Here is a 20069-nt window from a genome sequence, read left to right as displayed (position 1 = left end):
TTTCACAAGGTAAACATTACAACCTAAAACAAAGGCATAAATCAAGAAATTGAGGCATTTAGATGTAGGCCTATTTACCCACTATTTAATTCAGCTCAGAGGGACATGAATGCATTTAACTTGCAGTTACAAATGCATAAATAATATATATATTTTTTTTTAAACAAAATATTGAATACTGATATTTACATGTATTTTTAAAATGAAGATACTTTAAATGTAAAATCAAAACCGGCAGTAGGTGGCAGCAAGGCACTGTTAAGTAAGTGATTCATTGCGATTGAAATGAATCATTTAACGAGTGATTCATTCAAGAACAAAACACTGTCATGTTGCTAAAGATGCTAAACAGTGCTGTGGCTGTGTTTGGTTATTTGTTGGTGAAATAGAGTAAAAACAGTGTAGTTACAGTAAATGGACTAAACAAAGCCTCGATGTTTTTTTTTGTATTCGAGATACTCAAGGAATCGTTTCAGCCCTAAGTTGAAAAAAACATTAGTCAGACTTTGAAGAGAAACATAGTGCTGTAGATGACTACGTTTGAAACAGTTCCTTGTAGATGAGAGGCAATCAGTTTATAACACTCAACGTTTTTGCCTTGTAAATTATTCATCATTCAGATGGAAATAATCCTCATCTTCAAATAAATTTATTTTCATGAAAATTTTGTTTGAAGTTCTACAGAAGATAATAGTGTCATTATTTAGTTTAAGTCAGTTCAAGTAAACTTGAGTTAATGTTGATTCATTTTAGTTCAATAACACCTGGCTTTTAATGTGGTCAAGAGCAATCAGATTTAGATTTTTTTTTATCACTTAAAGCTTTAATGCCATGTGTGATCTGGATGTGATCTGCAATAATGTACAGAATGCACTTGAAAGAATTTGAATCTTTATTCAGAATTAGCATACTTTTAAGACATTTTAAGACAAACAAGACAGTGTTGTTTTCTTTTATATCATAGATGAAATGAGACACATTCATTAATATCAGTGAAATTGACAAATTAATTAATACTCAAAAACTCTCAGACCTGTACTGCATGTAATTAATAGCAGAATTTAAAATAGATGAATTTCAAATGACTCGTTTACTGCCGTTTTTACCACATTTTGTCAAGTATTTTGTATACATCCAAGAACTAATCATTATTGCTAATAACGAGATAAAAAGATCCTCTTGAAGTTTCAAATAAACATGTAAAAACAATTTAAATTATCAAAAGCAAAAATTCAGATTTTCATATTATAAAAAAATATATAGAGTACATGGTTCAAACTTCAAAAAATAATAATAAAAAATAAAACATTACCCTAACAGTCTGGCATTTTCTTCAGAGGTGTTCTTTAACTGAGACTTAAATCAAAGAACGAAAAGAATCATTAATTTTTCTTCACTAATTATTCATTATGCTTGTTCAGAAGTATTTGTCCAAACTCTCAATAGCATCCTCTTTTGAGTGGATTCTCCATTCATCTGGGATCTCCCCTTCATCCTGAAATTTTTTCTCATAGTAGTTTTCCAGCTCTTTCTGGAATCTGCAGACAAACCACTTCCAGTATGACAGCTCAGTGAGGTCAGGGGTGATGCTCCATTCAGCATAAACACCTCCTGCTGATTTGTAATCTTTATATGGAATAGTTTCGTCAGATTCATGAGATCGATAAAATCTCTTTGTACTTGCCACTAAAGTTGTGCAAAAATCTGGAGTAAGAGTTTGTGTTCCTCTATAATGACACCCATTCAGCCCGTCAGGTCGATGGAAAGGAACACTGTGAGGTTGTGGATCATGATCTTCTGCTGTGTGGGTGCAGATGGCTCTACAGAACGGACACTGAGCCCAACAGCACTGACAGAAGTGTTCATTTAGAATCTCATCAGTCCTGTCCTTATATTCCAGCTTCCGTAGAAAAGATGCTGTACTGAATTCCTTGCGCACGTTAGATATTATAGTGGGAAGTTCTTTTCTTATTACTTCTGCTAGGAGTTTCACATCAACATCATCGCGACTCACTCCTTCAAGGTCCTTTTCAGAGAATATCAGCACATCTGATAAATTCAATGTGAAAATCTTCAACCACAAATCAGTGTCTCCACTGTTTTCAGCAACATCTTTAGTTGCTTTCTTCACTGCTTCTTTGATCTGATTCTCCTTCTGATTTAAATCATCTTTCATCTTGGGCAGAACACTGATGTTGAACTTATCCTTTATGTACTGACTGACTTCATCTCTGATGAAACTCCTGAAGTGTTCTTTGGGATTATGAATGTAGGTTTTGTATGCCTCAAAATCCTCCTTTTCTGCCAGTCTCTTCAGGATGTGTTTCTCCAGATTAGATCTGTTTCCATTCAGTGATTCACAGTTTGTTTTCATTTCATCTGCCAAATCCCGGGCAGTGTTTTTGTAGACACTCTGCTGAATGGGTTCTTTAAGTTTGTTACAGATGATCTCACCTATAATGGCAGCTGATGTTGCTCCTTGACAGTATTTCTGAAAAATTCCATAATATTCCTCTCTTTTTCTTGTGAAATAACAAACAGGGTCATTGGCATTCTTGAACAATTTGTGTTGTACACTGAATATTTTTTGTTCTCTCTGGCATATAGAAAGTCCCAAATCACTGGAGAAGTGTTTCTTAAAAACATATTTCTGTTGTCTTTGCTCATGTTCTACTAATTTTGCCTTGATGAAACCAATTAGTTGTTGAATGTAGCTTTTGTTGTAGCCCAACTTTGCAATGTTTTGTGACAAGATCATTTTGTTTGTTTGTTCAGCAATGTCTGCAAGTAAGATTCTTATCTGGTTGTCATCCTCTTTAGAATATTCAGTCTTTAAACCTTTTAATATATTTGTGATTTGATGTGTTTTTTTTATTTTGTTTTTTTTAACCTGTACATAGTCTGAATAGCTTGACAACTCCAAGACATCACATTGTGTGCTCTCTGTCCATTGGTCAAGTTTAGAAAACTTTCATTGTCACTGAGGACCTCTTTCAGATCTTTTAAAATGTCAATATCTTTGACTTGAGGTGTGTTTTTCATAATCTCATTGAACAAGGTTTCCAAAATGAATCAAACTCTCTTTGCAGGATTTTATCATCTTTTGCTTTGTTTTTGAGAGTTAAGGCAAGATTTTTGGCCTTCTCAAAGAGAGCATTTTCATTTTGTGTCCTCTGAGCATCAATCTTTTTCTTCAGGACTCGCTGCTGAAGCACCACATTCAGTTTCCTCTGTGTTTCCCTGATAATGTTTTCCTGTATGTGTGAGACTTTTATTTCAAAAGATGTTTTCCACTGAATCAGTATACTGGCATTGGTGTCTTTCTCAAAGAATTCTGACATGGATTTTTTCACTTCTGTATATTTTACATTTAGTTTTCCTTGAAGATCTGTTTCCTCAACCTCATTGATTGCTGCATTTTCTATTTGGTTCTGTAGTTTGTTTTCAATTTCTAGCATGGCCTTCCTAAGACTCCAGGTCCACTTACCATATTCTGTCTCTAATTTCCTGTATGCGGCGATCTCCAGGGCGTTTTGAAGCTGAACACAAAGCGTTCCTTCAGCAAAGCCTCCCAGAGATTTCTAATGTGACTATTTTATGTCTGTCAGCATCATGCCATTTGATTTTGAGACATGAGAAAGAATAGTTGTCTTAAGGTCTTGAATGTTTTCACAATATGAAGGGTTTGATGGTGCCATGGGTGGGCTGCCCTCCCAGAGCTGAGCAAAATACACCACATCATTCTGTACATCAAATGCAATGACATCACTGAAACATTCTGCATCACTGACTTCATCTTCAGCAGCGAGTTTTGTCATCTCATCCAGTTTCTCCTGCAGTCGTCTCCTTCCATCCATGTTTTTCTCTCTAGCTGTGACGTCTGAAACGTTCTGATGCACAAACACACAGCTGGGAGTCAGTCTGACCTCCTTCATCCTCATGAAGGCTTGAACAACAATTTGAAGAATGTCCTGCATCTCAGATGGGTTTTCTCCAAAGATGTTGACTAATGTCAAATTTCCAAGGCCAATAACAAATGTGGCCAATTCATTGTCATGATGTCTTGTTGATGTTCCAGCCAGTTCTAGAGCACGAAGACCCTCAGTATCAACAACCAGAATATAGTCAATGTTCATCTGTGTTTTTATCTCATCAGACACTCTGACCAGCTGCATGAAAGCTCCTCTGGTGCACCTGCCAGCACTGACAGCAAACTGGAGTCCAAACATGGCGTTCAGCATGGTGGATTTCCCAGAGCTCTGAATCCCTAAAACTGACAGCACAAAGATTCTCTGGTCTCCCAGTTTCTGGATGAGTTGATCTAGAACAGCAGAGATCCAGATCACAGGAACATGAGCAGCATCTCCATCCATCAGCTCCAGTGGAAATCCAGAGATCATCATCTCTGCTGCAAGACTCGGGAGAGAAGAGAAGTCAAACTGCAGATCTTTCTTGTTTTTCTTCACAGATGAACATGATTCATAGATCTGACCGATCTCCCTCATGATGTGCTCCAAACCAAAGGTTGCATCTTGAAGTTTCTTAGATAAGTCCACAAGTTCTTTTTGTTTAGGCAACAGTTCCTTAGATTTATTACTGCTACTGCTCTTACTTAGTTTTGAGACTTCTGCCCATGTTTTATCATACTTATGATGTAGACCAGAAAGATCAGCTGAGGTATATTCATCCAGGAGGATTCTGAGCCATTTAAGGAAAAACATTGGCTTTGTTGTTGACTTATTTTCAGCATGCAAGTTCATTTGTTTGATGAATAAATTTATAAACTCACTGATGGGAGCTTTATGCTGCTGTTCACGGATTTTCTTCATCTCAACTTTTTTTTTACTAATTTCCATGTCTGGGTCATCCCCTTGAGGTCGATTTAGCTCTTTATTCTTCTCACACCACTGATGCCACAGTTTGCCCTGATGAGGCAGAAATGATTCTTTGATTTCTGTCAGATCTTTCTTCTCTAGTAAACTTATCATCTGCTGTGCTGCCTCCTTTCCTTTCTTGCAGTCATCATCATCATCTTCCTCATCTACTCTGATGTCTGAGTGTTTGGACACATCTTCAAGTCTGAAAGTGGAAGCAGATGGGAGACAATTTGTAATAGCTCTTCTGAGATCTTCAGATACATCTGCCTGACCTCTTCCTTTCAAACCAATTTTATATTTTCTGTTTCCCATCTCAGTGAGAGCTAAATCATCCTCAGGAAGAAGACAAATCAGTGGCTTTGGGTCCTTGTAGAGGTTTTGGATTTTTGTCATTCTTTTGTCATCCCTGCTGAGCTGTGGTAAAACAACAATATTGACTGAGGACATTTTAGTCATTATATGCATCTGTTTCTCATGTTCTCCTGCATCACCGTGTAGATTACAGAAGGCAACACGGTCTGTGAATTTATCATCATCTCTTCCAGAAGGGCAGAACCAGGCGATCTCCACCACTCCATCCATCAGGACTCTGGTTCTGCTGCTTCCTGGGCAGTTTCTGTGGAAGAACGTGTTGTGTTTGTCATTGATCAGACTGTTGATCATCTGAGACTTCTTGATCATCTTTCTGCCTTCCAGACTGGCTAGGTTTTACTGATGGTTTCATTGTTGTTGTTTTTTATCTTCCAGCTCTGGTTAATTTCTCTAAATATCCAGAGAAGAAACTCAATCTGTTGTGTGAATGGATCAGGAACAAGCAGAGGTAGAGCGTACTGACACTGGGACAGTTTAGTGACCATCAGCTGCTTCAGGAAACCATCAGCACAATGAAACACTGCCATCTGAACATCCATCGGGTGAATGGGGTCTGTGTTGCTCTTTCTTTCATCAGACAAAGATGGTTCTTCAAAAATTTGACTAAACACATCAACATCGTCTGCAGATGATTGTTTGGCTTTTTGTTGTTTTTCATTGTGATTCTTACTGGTCTTTGTTACAGTGATACTTCTTGCTTTGTAGTTCATCGTTAGTAGTTTTTGTAAGAATATGTGAACCAGTTCTTCCTCAGTGTAAGATCCATCAGACTGTAATGAATGTGCTGTTATCTGAAGAACATCTGAAGCTCTCAGTTTATAGTTGCAGTTGGTTTCAAGTTGAAGTCTGTGAAAAAGTTTCTAAACTTCCTTTTTCATTTCTTTTCCTTTTGTTTCAAGGTCGTTGGCTGTTTTGACCTGTAAAATAAGCATAAATAAGCATCGCTAATTGAAAAGTCATTTTTCTGATAAGATATTTTCAGATGAACACATCTGAAGTTTCATCTATCAGCCAGACCTGATTGACAACTTATAAAACTGTTATGTGTGTATATTGTGCCTATAGAAATTCATCATATCCTGTGAAAACCTTTACTTTTTTTGCAGGGCTCCAGACTGTGACTAAAACGGTTGCATTTGTGACCAATAATATTCATTTGCGAGTGAAGTTTTGGCTGAGGTCAACACTGACGACTATATAAATTTACATGTTATAGATTTAAAATAACATGTAATGATTGTTTGGCGATCACATCTTTTGTTATGTTCATGTTCTAAACTGAGACGATGCGCATTAAATTTTAGTAGAAAAATACTTTAAAATTAGGGGTGTAATGATACATGTATTCGTACCGAACTGTCATGGTACGGGCATCTCGGTTCGGTGCATGTGACCTCACAACGAATACAGGCAATTCGCCCTCAATCCAGAAGGGGGAGCCCGCAGTAATGCAACTCTGTTTGATAACCGCCAGCAGAAAAACAGCGAATGCCGGGAGTTGTGCACTTGAAAACAAAACCCACTAGTTAGTTGATCATGTGCTGATTCTGAACGTGTCTCTCACTGACAAAGGAGTATAATGTTACTTTAAAGGCTTGCGCTCTCAACTGTCTGCGAGATGGAGCTTTGTGCTCTTGTATCCTACCTCTCTCATTCAAAATCCCAAATCCTCAAATCCAAATATTCCATAATATTTCCATATTTGTGATGCATCCAAATGCTAAACTATTATTTATGATGTGAATTATAGACTTTGTACTTCAGGCGTGTTCTAGTGGTGACACAGTGAGGCGGGCGCGCTGATGTTTGGTTCACTGTGTTTTATTTTGATCAAGTAAGTTACCAACTGTCAAGTTAGTAATGCTAGAAGCCTGGAACTGATATGTTTTGTGTTTGTGTGCGCCGGCCCCATTACTTCAACTTTCCTCATACCAGCAAAATCAACACAAAAAAAACAAATAAAATGTCACTTTCTGCCATTTGAGTTTCCTTTCTGTCACAAAGCTGAACTGAAACTCAACAAATATAGGCTACACTACGTGTTGCACAGTTTTTTTTCCCTTGTCTATCAGCAGGGCCGCATTAAGACCTCGCTGGGTCCCGGGGCTATGACTTACTGCAGGGCCCCCTTCACAATATTGATATAATTATATATATTGAAACTTCATAATTAAAAAAATAATAATAATAATAATAATTTGATTCAGTCAAGGACAGTGAGTGATTTCTTTCCAGTGTTTGACACAAATGCCAACAGCATCTAGGCTGCTTTAGAGGAATAGTTCACACAAATTCTGTTGCTGTTCTAAACCTGTATGAGTTTCCTCCTGCTGTTGAATGCAAAAAATATAGTTGGAACAACACTGGTAAACAAACAGTTGCTGGACCCCCCTTATGAAAACAAAAACACTACTGGAGTCAGTGGGGTCCAGAAATGTTGAGGAAAACAAAGAAATTCATAGAGGTTTAGAGCAACTTGAGGGTGAGTACATGATGACAGTATTTTTTATTTTTGGGTCAACTATCCCTTTAAAATCTCATCATATTGTAACGTGGGGTTGTTTTTGTGTTTTGTATATGTTCTTGTTTTCATGTTGCCTATATTATAAGAGAGTCTACAGTACTAAAATGTACTAAAATGTACTAAATGTACTAAAATGTCTCATGTAATCGCTCACATCATGTTTCAAACTGCGGAAAAAAGTGTTTTGTAGACAGTGACGCATGATAATATATTTACCTCAGAATAACCATTTAGCTTATCAGTCAGCTAGAAAAAATAATTATAAAGAGGAGCATTTTGCTATATTTTTGCCCTAGTGCATATTAATATTTTTACTTAACCTGTTGTCTACATGGTAAGAAAGAATGCAAGAAGCTAAAGATAAAATTCAACACCTTCTATTGCATTTTACTAATGAAGAAAAAATGACTAGATCTGTGAATGTCATGACAACATTTATAGGAAGCATTAAGAAGGAACCCAAACTACACTCAGTGATGCTTATGTCCGTGATATTCTGTGTAATAAACAATTCTCTGTGACCAGTGTTGGGGGTAATGCACTAAAAGTAACGCAAGTTCCGTAATATTATTACTTTTTCCAAGTAACTAGTAAAGTAACACATTACTTTTAAATTGACAAGAAAATATCTGAATTACTTTTTTCAAATAAGCGCCAGTTACTTTTCCCCCCATTTATTGATTAAAAGCTCTCCTGTCCCTGTGTTGAGAGAAATCAGGAGTAAGATGTTAGTTCTAGAATAAATGTGAACATGCATTAATTCATCTTACTCACATATATTCAGTATTCCTCAAAATGAATAAAAACAGTGAAATTCAATTCAGAATATGGCGCAAACCTGCAATAATTAAATATGTTAAATCATACAAATATCCTTTTTGCATTTTAATCCCATTTTATTAACCAATGTCTTTGCTGCCGACCTTCGATGATCCAATTCAACCATAGTAATAAGCAAAAATTACTCAAGATAATCTAACATTTGTCTTCCTTTTTTTTTTTTTGCTGAAGAGTTGACATTTTTTTCTTCTGCTGTCTACTGTACAGACGTGAATTTATGTTTTTCGAAGCCTGAGGCTTTTGGTGTGAAAAGGCTTTTACATTTGCCAAAAATATAACTTTTTATATTAAAAACAAACAAGCAATCCCTGCCCAAATTTAAACAGTAACAAAAGTAACTTAACACAATACTTTCCATTAAAAGTTACTTTTTTAGGGAGTAACTCAATATTGTAATGCATTACTTTTAAAAGTAACTTTCCCCAACACTGTTTGTGACTGTATATAATTTTCAAATTGGAAAAGATGTTTAGTTCCCACTTTAAGTGAACCTTAGTTCCAGGACATCTACATGGTTTACTGGATTAAAATGCTGATAAATTCAACAAATGAGACGTAAACGCATGATAGTATGACTAAAATGTTAGTGTTAAAAAAATAAATAATTAAAACAAGTTTATTCTGTGGCACCTAGAAAAATAATTTGGTGCGTAAGTGTGTTTCTTCTAGGAGCCAATGGCTCCTTACTTGTCTGGATCCTTGTTTTGTCACATTGCACAAAATAAAACATATTAAGTCTAACATGTTTGAGCTGCATGTACACATTAAAGTAAAAATATCATTTTAAAAAATTCTGGAGGATAATTGCCTGGTTTGGTAAAATGATCAGCCCCTTAAAGGTGCAGTGTGTAATATTTAGGAGGATCTATTGACAGAAATGCGATATAATATACAAAATTATGTTTTCAGAGGTGTGTAAAGGCCTTATATAATGAGCCGTTATGTTTTCATAAGCTTAGAATGAGCAACTTATATCTACATACATACATGGTTCCCCATACATGGAATTCGTCATTTAGAGCCGCCATGTTTCTGTAGTAGCCCTGAATGTACAAACTGCTCTACAGAGCGTGTTTTGTAAGTAAGTTGTTCTACTTTCTACTAGTTGTTCTAAAGAAATTTAAACAATGCAGGATCACGCATATTATGCACAAGAAGAACAGACAGAGCGTCAGTCTTAATCAGTAAAAAAAAAAAAAAAAAAAAAAAAAAAAAAAAAAAAAAATGATGCAGCCAGACGAAGTTGGGAGAGGCTACAGCAGAAATCCGGAAAACAGCAGAAAACACTGGTTTGGCTTTTTTCCAGGTGGAAGGCGATGATGCGAGAAAAATGTTTTCAAATCCATGCCGAAGTTGCCTGTTGCCGGTAAGTTAGTCCAACTTTAGCAATAATATTGAAAACTGTTGTTTGATATACTTAGTTGCAAGATGGGCATAATTGCCAAGACAAGTAGTGTTTTTTCCTTGTCAGTGTTGAAAAATATGCAATTGGATTATAAATTCATGTAATGTTAACAGGACTGAGAAATGTAGTTAAACTACTAGTGTAGCTACAAGTATTGCTCTCCAACACTGCTATCAAGCAGAGAACGCATTGACTGAAAATTGTCCGTCATTGATGCAATTTTGTTTTTTTATAAGTGACGGAAAAATCTGAAGGCTGTGCGTCATTTTGAACTCCAATCTGGCAGCAGAGCAGGGGATCCAGAACAAAAACGAAACTGTCATAAATGTTTTCCTATTCGTTTGATTGTGCACAGGCAAGTACACAGAAGCTACATCGATCCATCACGCCACAATAAAGAGCACCAAAACGAAAAGTATTTATTGCTTGAACTTCCAAATGAATTGGACAGAATTTGAAATCTGACACTTTGTTTCACACCAAAAAATAACAAAGCACATTTTTTTTAACCCAGGCCTAGCGTGTTTGTTGTTTTTAAACACTGCACTGTCGTCCTGTTAATATCTGCTGCTAACACTGTCTCACGATCAGATTAAACGTCTTGAACCAGCTAGCTGTTGACTACTCTTATACTAACTAGCATACAAAAATCTAACTAAAGTCAGCGAATAAAACTGAGACAATGATGAACAAGTAACAGTAGTATTTGCAATAACGTATCAGTTTGCTGAATAATTAGGTAAATATAATTTCTTGATTTTCCTTTGTACAGAAACCTCGTCGCTTGATTGGCTACTGTCAGGTGTAACAGACGATGACATTTTTGTCCTGTGTTGGCTTCCGTAGCTTCTATGTGCTTCGAAAGGGCGGGATGAGTGGGGGACTGAGCCGTTGGTTGCAATTTAAATCCTCACCGCTAGATTAAAAATTACACACTGCATGATTTTAGCAATCCTATAAGAACATTGCTGATCACACTGTGCGACATGGATCTAATCAATTCGGGTACGACATGCATGTAAACTATACCATGATGACACCTGTTGACTCGTAGGCTTCGACGCATGTTACTATACAAGAATAAAATGTCATCAGCATGCGCTAGTGGTAAACAGAAAGATCATGATGAATCACACTTTGAAAAGTTATTTGGAATGGGGTTTGATTTCAGGCTGTTTGACAAATAAAGTAGCCATTTCAAAGGGGTAGGATGATTTTCTATAGGCATTTCTGTTTCTTTACACTTAACACAGCACTTACCTCCAGTTTCTCTTTGTTGTCTTCTGGGGTTGTGTTGTCCATGTTTTGTTCAACAAATGTGGTTTGATCTTGAGAGAAAAAAAGCAACAATGTTCATTCTAAATAATCATTTCACAGAGTTGAGAGTTTAGTTTGTAGCCAGCCTAAGATTTTTTTTGGCAATTATTAAGCAGTTCATATGAGATACTCAATATTGAACAGATCCTTTTATGGACAGAACTAATTGGTATTGCCGTAAATATTCGGAGATCGTATGATTTTTATGAGAAAACATCACCTAACAAGTCAGCATTTTTAAATCTGAGGTATCCAGGGTCTATGTCTATGCAGGGTTAGAAAGCTCTTGGATTTCAGCAAAAATATCGGGTTTGGATCGACACAAGGGTACTGAAAGAATTTTCTTTTTTGGGTGAACTATCCCTTTAAATGTAAACATTGCCCAGACAGACCTACTAGATCAGTTCAGGTTGTTAAGCAATATTATATTTACATATTTATAGTGTTAGTGTTTTTAAAGTGGCGAACTACAATAACTGCAACTTAACCGATCCAACTATTGATGCAAGTTGTTACAAACTACCTCGCCAGTGAGATGTAAAAGAATTTATAAATGTTGAATTTATAAATATTTAAACCACCTCAATTTGAAACATTTTAACTCAGAATAGCAAACAAAGTACATAAAACTAACATTTTTTTTATACATAACCATGTAGAACAAAAACGTGCATGATGTGAACATGCTCAAGAACCTGCTCATTCAGACAATTCTACCATTCAACATTCATGAAAACGATAATTAAAATATAAATCAGTTGTGCAGTTATTCTGATCAATCTTACAAGAGTCTTAATTTAATTTAAAATGTTACATTTGTACTCATGCATTTATAGCATTCATAAAAATAATCAGTTTCTATGTGGAAAATATAGTTATGAAAAAATGAAGGTCAAACCTGAATAGAAAAGCGTCCTTACTGTTGCATGTCTTGAACTTCAAATGAAACTTTTCAGCCCAGTGTACTGTTAGATTATATTGCACTCTCTGCAAAATATTATTGTGAGTTTTCCTGTTTGTGTTCTCTCTCCCTCCAATCTACTGTACTCTCCCTGCCTATACCCCTTGTTTGCATCCGTTCTACATATTGTTAGTTTGGATAACAGGAAGAGTTTATCCTACGCCCAGATCTATATCTCATGATCTATATCAGTGTATGACGCACATAACACGGCCCTCCAAAAGTTTGGAAACGCCCTAGAAAAGTGGAGTTTTGGACAGTCCTTTTTAGTTTGTGATAATTTTGCACTGATAAAGGACAACACAAACAACAAAAACATATTTTATTACATATACAGTTTATACATAGAAAAAAAACACATTTTTGATTCATCAAAATATCCAGGGCTGCGTTTCCCGATAACGATTGATCTTAGCGCTTAAGAGCGTTTTCTACGAGTCATTTTGCGAACGTTCGTTATTGTTTCACGTGCGTTTCCCAAAAATGCACTTAACACAATTGCACGTAGCCCTGCTTTAAGTGCTACTTAGGAGTCGCTATCCCTTGGTCAAGTGCTGAAATGTCACGCTGTAGAATGGCTCGTCATTGTCACATTTTTTTGAGTTCCTCCTTTATTTGTGTCATCTTTAAAGCACATTAAATATTTTCTGTTAAATACAACATTTGTACTACCCTCGAAATGTCCATATACAACAGTGTACTTTTTTTTCATTCTAACATTTATGATGTCATTTTTATTTTATTTCTGTATTCGTTATTATTTCTATATTGAATTGTGTAATGAGTAGAAAATAGAAATGAATAAAAATATACGTACAAATAAAATGAAAAATGACTTTGAAGAGAAGTACATTTTAGGTGCAATTTGCCGGTTGTCCAGCAGGAGCCCTCATAACTCTGTCTCCTTACGATGCACTTAAGGCTTTACGATTACTCCAGAGCACTCGTAGATCTACGAAGATTTTCAAGTGCTACTTAAGTTACGATGTTTTTGGGAAACAGACCGTAATATTAAGATCAGTCGTACGATCATTTTTACGAACGTCTTAGGCTTACGATGCTTTTGGGAAACGCAGCCCAGCATTAGCAGCTATTACAGCTCTGCATAATCTGGGCCTAAATTGATTGTATTCTAAACTTAATTGGCAAACAATTATTGAAGCTATTAAGGTGTGCTGACCCAAAAATCTTTTAAAAACCTGGGCCAGGTTTAAACCAGTAACCAGGCATCACAGCTGACAAAGGGGCATGTCTGACTTTGACAAGTATGTATTGCCATTATTATGTAATCAAAATGAAAATTATTACTGCTGCTCTTCAATGATAATGTCAACTTACTTTAATGTATTTGCACCAAAGGATAAGGATAAGGATTTATGCTGATATCGTCCAAAACCATACTTTGCCAGGGGTATTTCCAAACTTTTGGAGGGCAGTATATGAAATTAGTATTTAAACTGCTTAATCTGCCATTTTCAGCAAGATTTTGTGGGCCTGCTTTTGTGTGTTTAACTTGAATCATGAATTTAACTTGAATTTAAAAGAGATATCCGTTTTAAATCAGGAGGTAATTCACTCCTTATATGCTTATAAAACTCTACTTTGCGATTCTGTTGACAAACATGTTTATAGTGCATTATATTCAACGTGTTTATTGCTAGTGCAGCAAAAATAGTGCAGTCTTTACAAGTAATTGGTGTGCAAAGTATCTGCTTGCCATGACAACCTCAGAGTGTGAATTTGCAAGTTTAACATAGAAATGCAACCGTGTATTATAATTATAATTAATATACAGTGGAAGATGACTATGACGTACAGTATGCATTTAAAAGAATCAACTTTTAACACTTTAATCCTTCAGAAAAGTAGGGTTTTTGTATCTGTATCATTTTGTATCTGTGTCAGTCAAATCCAGCAGTATTTTTTTTAGTTATAATGTCACTTTGGAGGTGTTTTAAAAATGCACATGCACAGTGCATTTTTTAACATTATTACTGTTAGTAAAATGTATCTGAAATAGTCAAACCTGTTTCTTCCTTTCCTTCCTTCCTTCAAAATGTTATATTAGTCGAGTGGAAATGGTAGAAAATAGAAATCATATTTGCATATTTGCTTGTTTGAGAGCACTTCTTCTTAATTACAGAAATAGAACTTAGTCCACTGAAGGTAAGCAGAGTTGAAGTCATGTGCAGTTTATTGAAATCAAAACAATTACAAAGCTAACAAAATACGACAATGCCTTGGATTAACAAGAACTGACTTGAACATGACCTTGATGCACCATCAGCAGGTTACATAAAGCTAGACAATTAGACAATGCATTATAGAAACACTACGGAAACACAAAGATTTATGACTAAACAAAACAGCATTCTTCCATCTTAGAAACACTGCCAAGCTACGAAACATGTGACCTGTTTTTGATACAGAAAAGCTATTCGGAATTCATGCATTCCTGACCTCTAGACTGGACTATTGTAATGCACTACTAGGTGGTTGTCCTGCATCTTCAATAAACAAGCTACAGATAGTCCAAAATGCAGCTGCTCGAGTCCTTACCAGGTCAAGAAAATATGATCATATTACCCCAATTTTAAAGTCTCTGCACTGGCTTCCTATTAGGTTCCGCATCAGCTACAAAATAGTACTTCTTACCTATAAGGCACTTAACGGTTTAGCTCCTTCGTACCTAACTAGTCTTCTACCACGCTACAATCCATCACGCTCCCTAAGGTCGCTAAACTCTGGACTGTTGATAATACCTAGGATAGTAAAGTCCACTACAGGGGGTAGAGCTTCTTCGCATTTGGCTCCCAAACTCTGGAACAGACTTCCTGATAACGTTCGGGGTTCAGACACACTCTCTCTGTTTAAAACTAGACTAAAGACTCATCTTTTTAGCCAAGCATTCAAATAATGCATCTCATAAACTTTTCCTGTAGTTATATCTGATCAAATGTTCATTATTAATCTTTTAGCTCTGGTTTAACAAATCTTTCTTTTCTTAGTTTGAACAGCATGTAATTAAGAGATTTTTTTAAATACAATTTTAAATATACATTTCAACTTCATTGTCAGAGGTATATGACACTGAAGTACATTGAAATGACAGTGAAATATATTTTAGTTCACATTAATTGCTTATTCAGAAGTACATATTAACCATATTTCAAAGTACATATAAAATATACTAAAGTCCCAATTAAGTGGTTCAAAAAATATAACTCAAAAGATCAAATAATTGCATTTATTGTAATTTTAAACTGTAATATATTTGAAATCAATTACAAATAATATGCATTTAGGTGGTCGAAAACATTACATTTAATTTACACTAAAGTGTATTGTTAACTGAAATTAAAGTGTATTTTAGTTAACGTTAATTGCTTGTCAGTATATTAATAGTACACTTTAACCATATTTTAAAGACACCAGAAGCAATTACGAAAGTACATTTAAAGATGTACTAAAAAGTTCCACTTAAGTGGTTCGAAGAAAAATGCAAGTTCCACTTAGTGCATTTAATATAACTTTAAAATTTGATACATTTTAAATTAATTACAAATACAATGTACTTAAGCGGCAAAAACATTACATTTAATTTGCACTTACAGTATGTGTGTTCTTTAAAAGTATATTAATTCAGCAATAAGTGCACTTTATAAAAGTATACTTAAGTGCACTTCTTTTTCACAAGGGTTACCATATTATTTTAATGTATTATCAGTACCCTGTGATTTTTAGTAACTTTTTAGTAAATAATTATTTGTCTTATAAGAATTCAATTCAATTCTATTCAAATTTATTTGTGTAACGCTTTTCACAATACATATCGTTGCAAAGCAACTTTACACCAAATTAACGTTTTTACAATATATGTAGTAGTAGCTTGATGTACATATGGCAGAGATGTGTGGTAAAGATCAATTAATGACGTAATCAAACAGACAAAGAACACTATAAATTAGTAGCATAATTCGGTAGTGCTGTATGTTGTTTCAGGGTTGGCATCATCTGAAGTCCTCTGAGGGGTTGACATCATCTCTTCTTAAGTGTTCTGGATCCACACTGGAGCTTGTGAATTCCTAGTTACCACGGGATGTCAATCCCATGGCAGAAACAGAGAACAAATAGGAACATAATTAAGATAATACATTAAAATAATATGGTAACCCTTGTGAAAAAGAAGTGCACTTAAGTATACTTTTATAAAGTGCACTTATTGCTGAATTAATATACTTTTAAAGAACACACATACTGTAAGTGCAAATTAAATGTAATGTTTTTGCCGCTTAAGTACATTGTGTTTGTAATTAATTTAAAATGTCACATTTTAAATTTATATTAAATGCACTAAGTGGAACTTAGTTCAAGATGTTGTAATTCATTGTGTAGTTAGACCAAAGACTATAGACTCATTCATGACTCATTCACCTATTTAATTGTCAGTCATTTTTTACAGTGCAGTGTAACCTAACGTTAGTATAATTAAAATCAAATGTGTTTGGATGCAAATTAATTGTGTTTAGATTTGTTAAACTTTTTCTTGCGATTGATGCAATTAAATGTGTGTTTAAGTGACTTAAAACAACATAATGATATTAAAAGTATTCTGTACACAGATGTGAAGTACAGTACTATTACATACAAATATAGTACTCTACATAAATGACACTGTATGTCAAATATTGTGTATAAAATTAAACTTGAGCTTGTGATAAAAATTTTGAACAACGTTTTATTGGAGTATACTGTATAGTAAAAAAGTATTGAAGTTTACAAGAAAAATACATTTCAAGTGCATTAATGCACATAGTATATATTATAGAAAAAATACATGTAAAATACATTAACAAATGTAATTTTGGGGAACACGCTTAAGTTGAAATTAAAAAAATAAATATTTTACGTGTGCTTTAGTATATTGATAAATATATCAAAATAAGTGTACTTATTTAAAACACAATGAAATCATAATTATGCCAAATGTATAAGTAATACTTAATTAGACATTATTATGAAGTGTATTTTTAAAAAGTGCAGTTAAGTATGTTAAGATCTCTTGTCATTAAAGTGCACTCTTTTTAAGTACACTTAAGTCACCTTTAATTTAAATTATATTATATTATCTGCAAGTGCACTTTTTAAAAAGTATACTTTGAAGATTTGAAGTACAAAAAAAAGTACATTTTTTAATAAAATTAAGCACACTTTTTCACAAGGGAAGACATCAGTTTGCAATATCAAGCAGCAAAACGAGCTTTTTGTGCAGCTAAAAGTAACTGGAAGTGGATGAGAGTAAATGGGTACATTTTTTTTTTTAACATAGTTTTTTTATTGCACTGATTGCTTGAGAATCTCAAATTGAGAGCACTTATTATTAATTATAAAAAGAAAGCTTATAGTCCACTGAAGGTAAGAAGAGTTGACCTGATGCAGTAGAAATATTAAAATAAAGAAACAAATAACAACACAACGATGACTTGCCTTAACTAGAACTCGACTTGTACATGACCTTGATTTTGACCTGGACCCACCATCAGCAAACAAGCTAGACAGTGCACAATGGAAACGTGTTATATTCCGGGTGCTTCTCAAACAGGTTTGTTGCATGGGTCACTGAAGGACACAAAGGATACATGAAACATCCTTCAGAACAGGCACAATGAAGGATGCGAAAGAAAGACTGCCTATGGATCCTTTAAATTGACACATCCTTCAACAGAGCTTGACGACTCTTACTAGTGTCCTTCTGTTTGAGAAGCACCCATAAACAATGGCTGCGTCCAAAAGCTGAAAAACACTTCCTTCAGAGGATGCATTCCAAGGTAGGAAGGCATCAAGGCACGTCAGGATCCAATGTCACCTTCATTTCTGTCTCCTGAGATGTTCATCTGACCGATTTTTGAAGATTTTTGTTGCCTTTATCCAACAATCCTGTGCGTTTCATTCTGTGATAGCTGAGCTAAAAAATAATAATAATAATAATAATAAAGATGTCATCTGAAAGTTGTGGTTGGTGTTGAGTTTGTGTGTAAATGTATGTTTCTGACCAACTTTTGATAGTAGCCTATTTCTAGCAAGAAATGATCTTTTCTAAAAATATTTTATTTTTCTATCTGATATAATTTCATTGTTTAAATTGTGTAAATATTCCCAAACACTAACAGTGCGATATATATGTGAGATACGCGATTGTTGTCATATTTGTTAAAAAATAAATAAATAAATAAAATATGTATGACGCATACATGTAACACCACCCCCCTGACAATGAATCTATATAATCTAATGTGGGAGAATAAATTTGAAAGAAGATTGTGAACATACAATTGGCTTCATGTTCATAATTCTTTCCAGTCGGAAAATGTTTTTTTAATACAAAAATGTTTGTATTAAAGTAAAAACGGATGATAAATATCTTGCTCAGTCTAATGAGTGCAACTGCGCCACCTGGCACTCACAACTTGAATTTTTGTTGTTGTTGTTTTTGTTTTTTTGAATGACAGAAAGTCGTTTTGTAATTTTTTTGTTTATTTTTAGGCAGCCCCAATTGCTTGCTTTGAAAAACAAAAACAAAAGCAAATTTTTGTACGTTTTCGTTCAGCTGTAAACCTATTTTTCGTGCAATTTACGCGGTCATGTGACTCATTGATTAATGACGTATTTACATATGATCACTGCGTTGTTTCTCAACAATTGACATTTTCACGCTGGATATTTTTCGCTTCACGATTAACATTTTCTAAATATTTGTTGTTATTGTGTGATTATGTCCACAGATGTTTTGGAAGCCACAGTAAGTATATTATTTTTTTCTTCATTAATAGAGACGTGTTCACTGTGAAGTGTTATCGCGTTTGTTTTGTGTTTTCATTGTTTTTGCTACTTCGCATCCTAGTCAAGACTTTTTTAGTAACATTTCCTCTGCAAATATTAGTTTATTTAATTGTAGTTTATTTAATGATCAAAAATTGCCGGTGCCATTGGAAATGAACATGTGGGATTAAACAAGAGAGAGCACATTTATATATTTTTATACATACACATAACTTACTTTAAAACTGACAAACCACACTGCCAGAGAAGCTACTAAAGTTTGAGGATTTTGTTCTGGAGTATTTTTAATGAATATCAATTCAGTTTAAAAAATTTCTGTTGACGAATAAAATGCTTTGTTTTTGGTAGTTGTTTTACTGCTGAAATGCTGCTGACAGGCCATTAAACAGCCATCTGCATATCATTTATTTTTTTTTTAAATGAAGGTACGTTTTAAACTGGCTATTGAGGTCAATATCTTAAGGTGTGTTTGCAGAAATTAAACCCAAACTGAAAATCATTCACTGGAATGACTGCAAGAATTAATATGGAAGTTACTTTGATCATCATAAATTGATCTTAAATGACAATGTAAAGTTCATCAGTAACTCATCTGTCCTGCAGGTGATGCTGGAGGTCTTACGTGTGACGGAGCTTCGTCTTCTGCTTTCCAAGATGGGCAAGAGTAAAAGCGGCCTGAAGAAGGATCTCATGAAGAGAGTCACAGATCTGCTGCACAATGAATGCAGTCCTGAGCTGCTGTCTGCTGTCCGAGAGCTGCACAAACTCCGGCAGGTTTCCAAAGACGCCCACAGGAGCTCAAAGCCCAGTATGTTGTACTGGGCTTTAAATAAATGTTGTACATTTATTTTCTCATGTTTCAAGTGCCCATGTTTGGAGGAGCCATGCAGAACTCAGATTTCCTGTTTCATCTCAGTGCAAGTCAACAAGCTC

At 34.8% G+C, this 20069-nt stretch overlaps 1 protein-coding gene and 1 pseudogene across 2 annotated transcripts in view; one reads left to right on the top strand and one right to left on the bottom strand.

Moving 5' to 3' along the window:
• Positions 1 to 2995: 2995 nt before the first annotated feature.
• On the bottom strand, positions 2996 to 12331 carry LOC127176145 (interferon-induced very large GTPase 1-like; annotated as a pseudogene).
• A 6650-nt stretch (positions 12332 to 18981) lies between these two features.
• Positions 18982 to 20069, top strand: part of pias4b (protein inhibitor of activated STAT, 4b) — an 86208-nt gene continuing 85120 nt past the window's right edge. The window contains exons 1-2 of one of the 2 annotated variants that reach the window (XM_051125840.1): positions 19009 to 19095; positions 19740 to 19910. In XM_051125840.1, coding sequence (XP_050981797.1) covers positions 19069 to 19095; positions 19740 to 19910 — 198 coding nt within the window. In that variant the 5' untranslated portion in view covers positions 19009 to 19068. Of the gene's footprint in view, positions 19096 to 19739; positions 19911 to 20069 lie in introns of both variants that reach the window. The other variant, XM_051125846.1, reaches the window with a different exon arrangement.

The sequence above is a fragment of the Labeo rohita genome, chromosome 2 (assembly GCF_022985175.1).
Source record: "Labeo rohita strain BAU-BD-2019 chromosome 2, IGBB_LRoh.1.0, whole genome shotgun sequence".
NCBI lineage: Eukaryota > Metazoa > Chordata > Actinopteri > Cypriniformes > Cyprinidae > Labeo > Labeo rohita.
The sequence above is the reverse complement of the archived record's forward strand: the minus strand, read 5'-3'. Positions and strand labels throughout refer to the sequence as shown.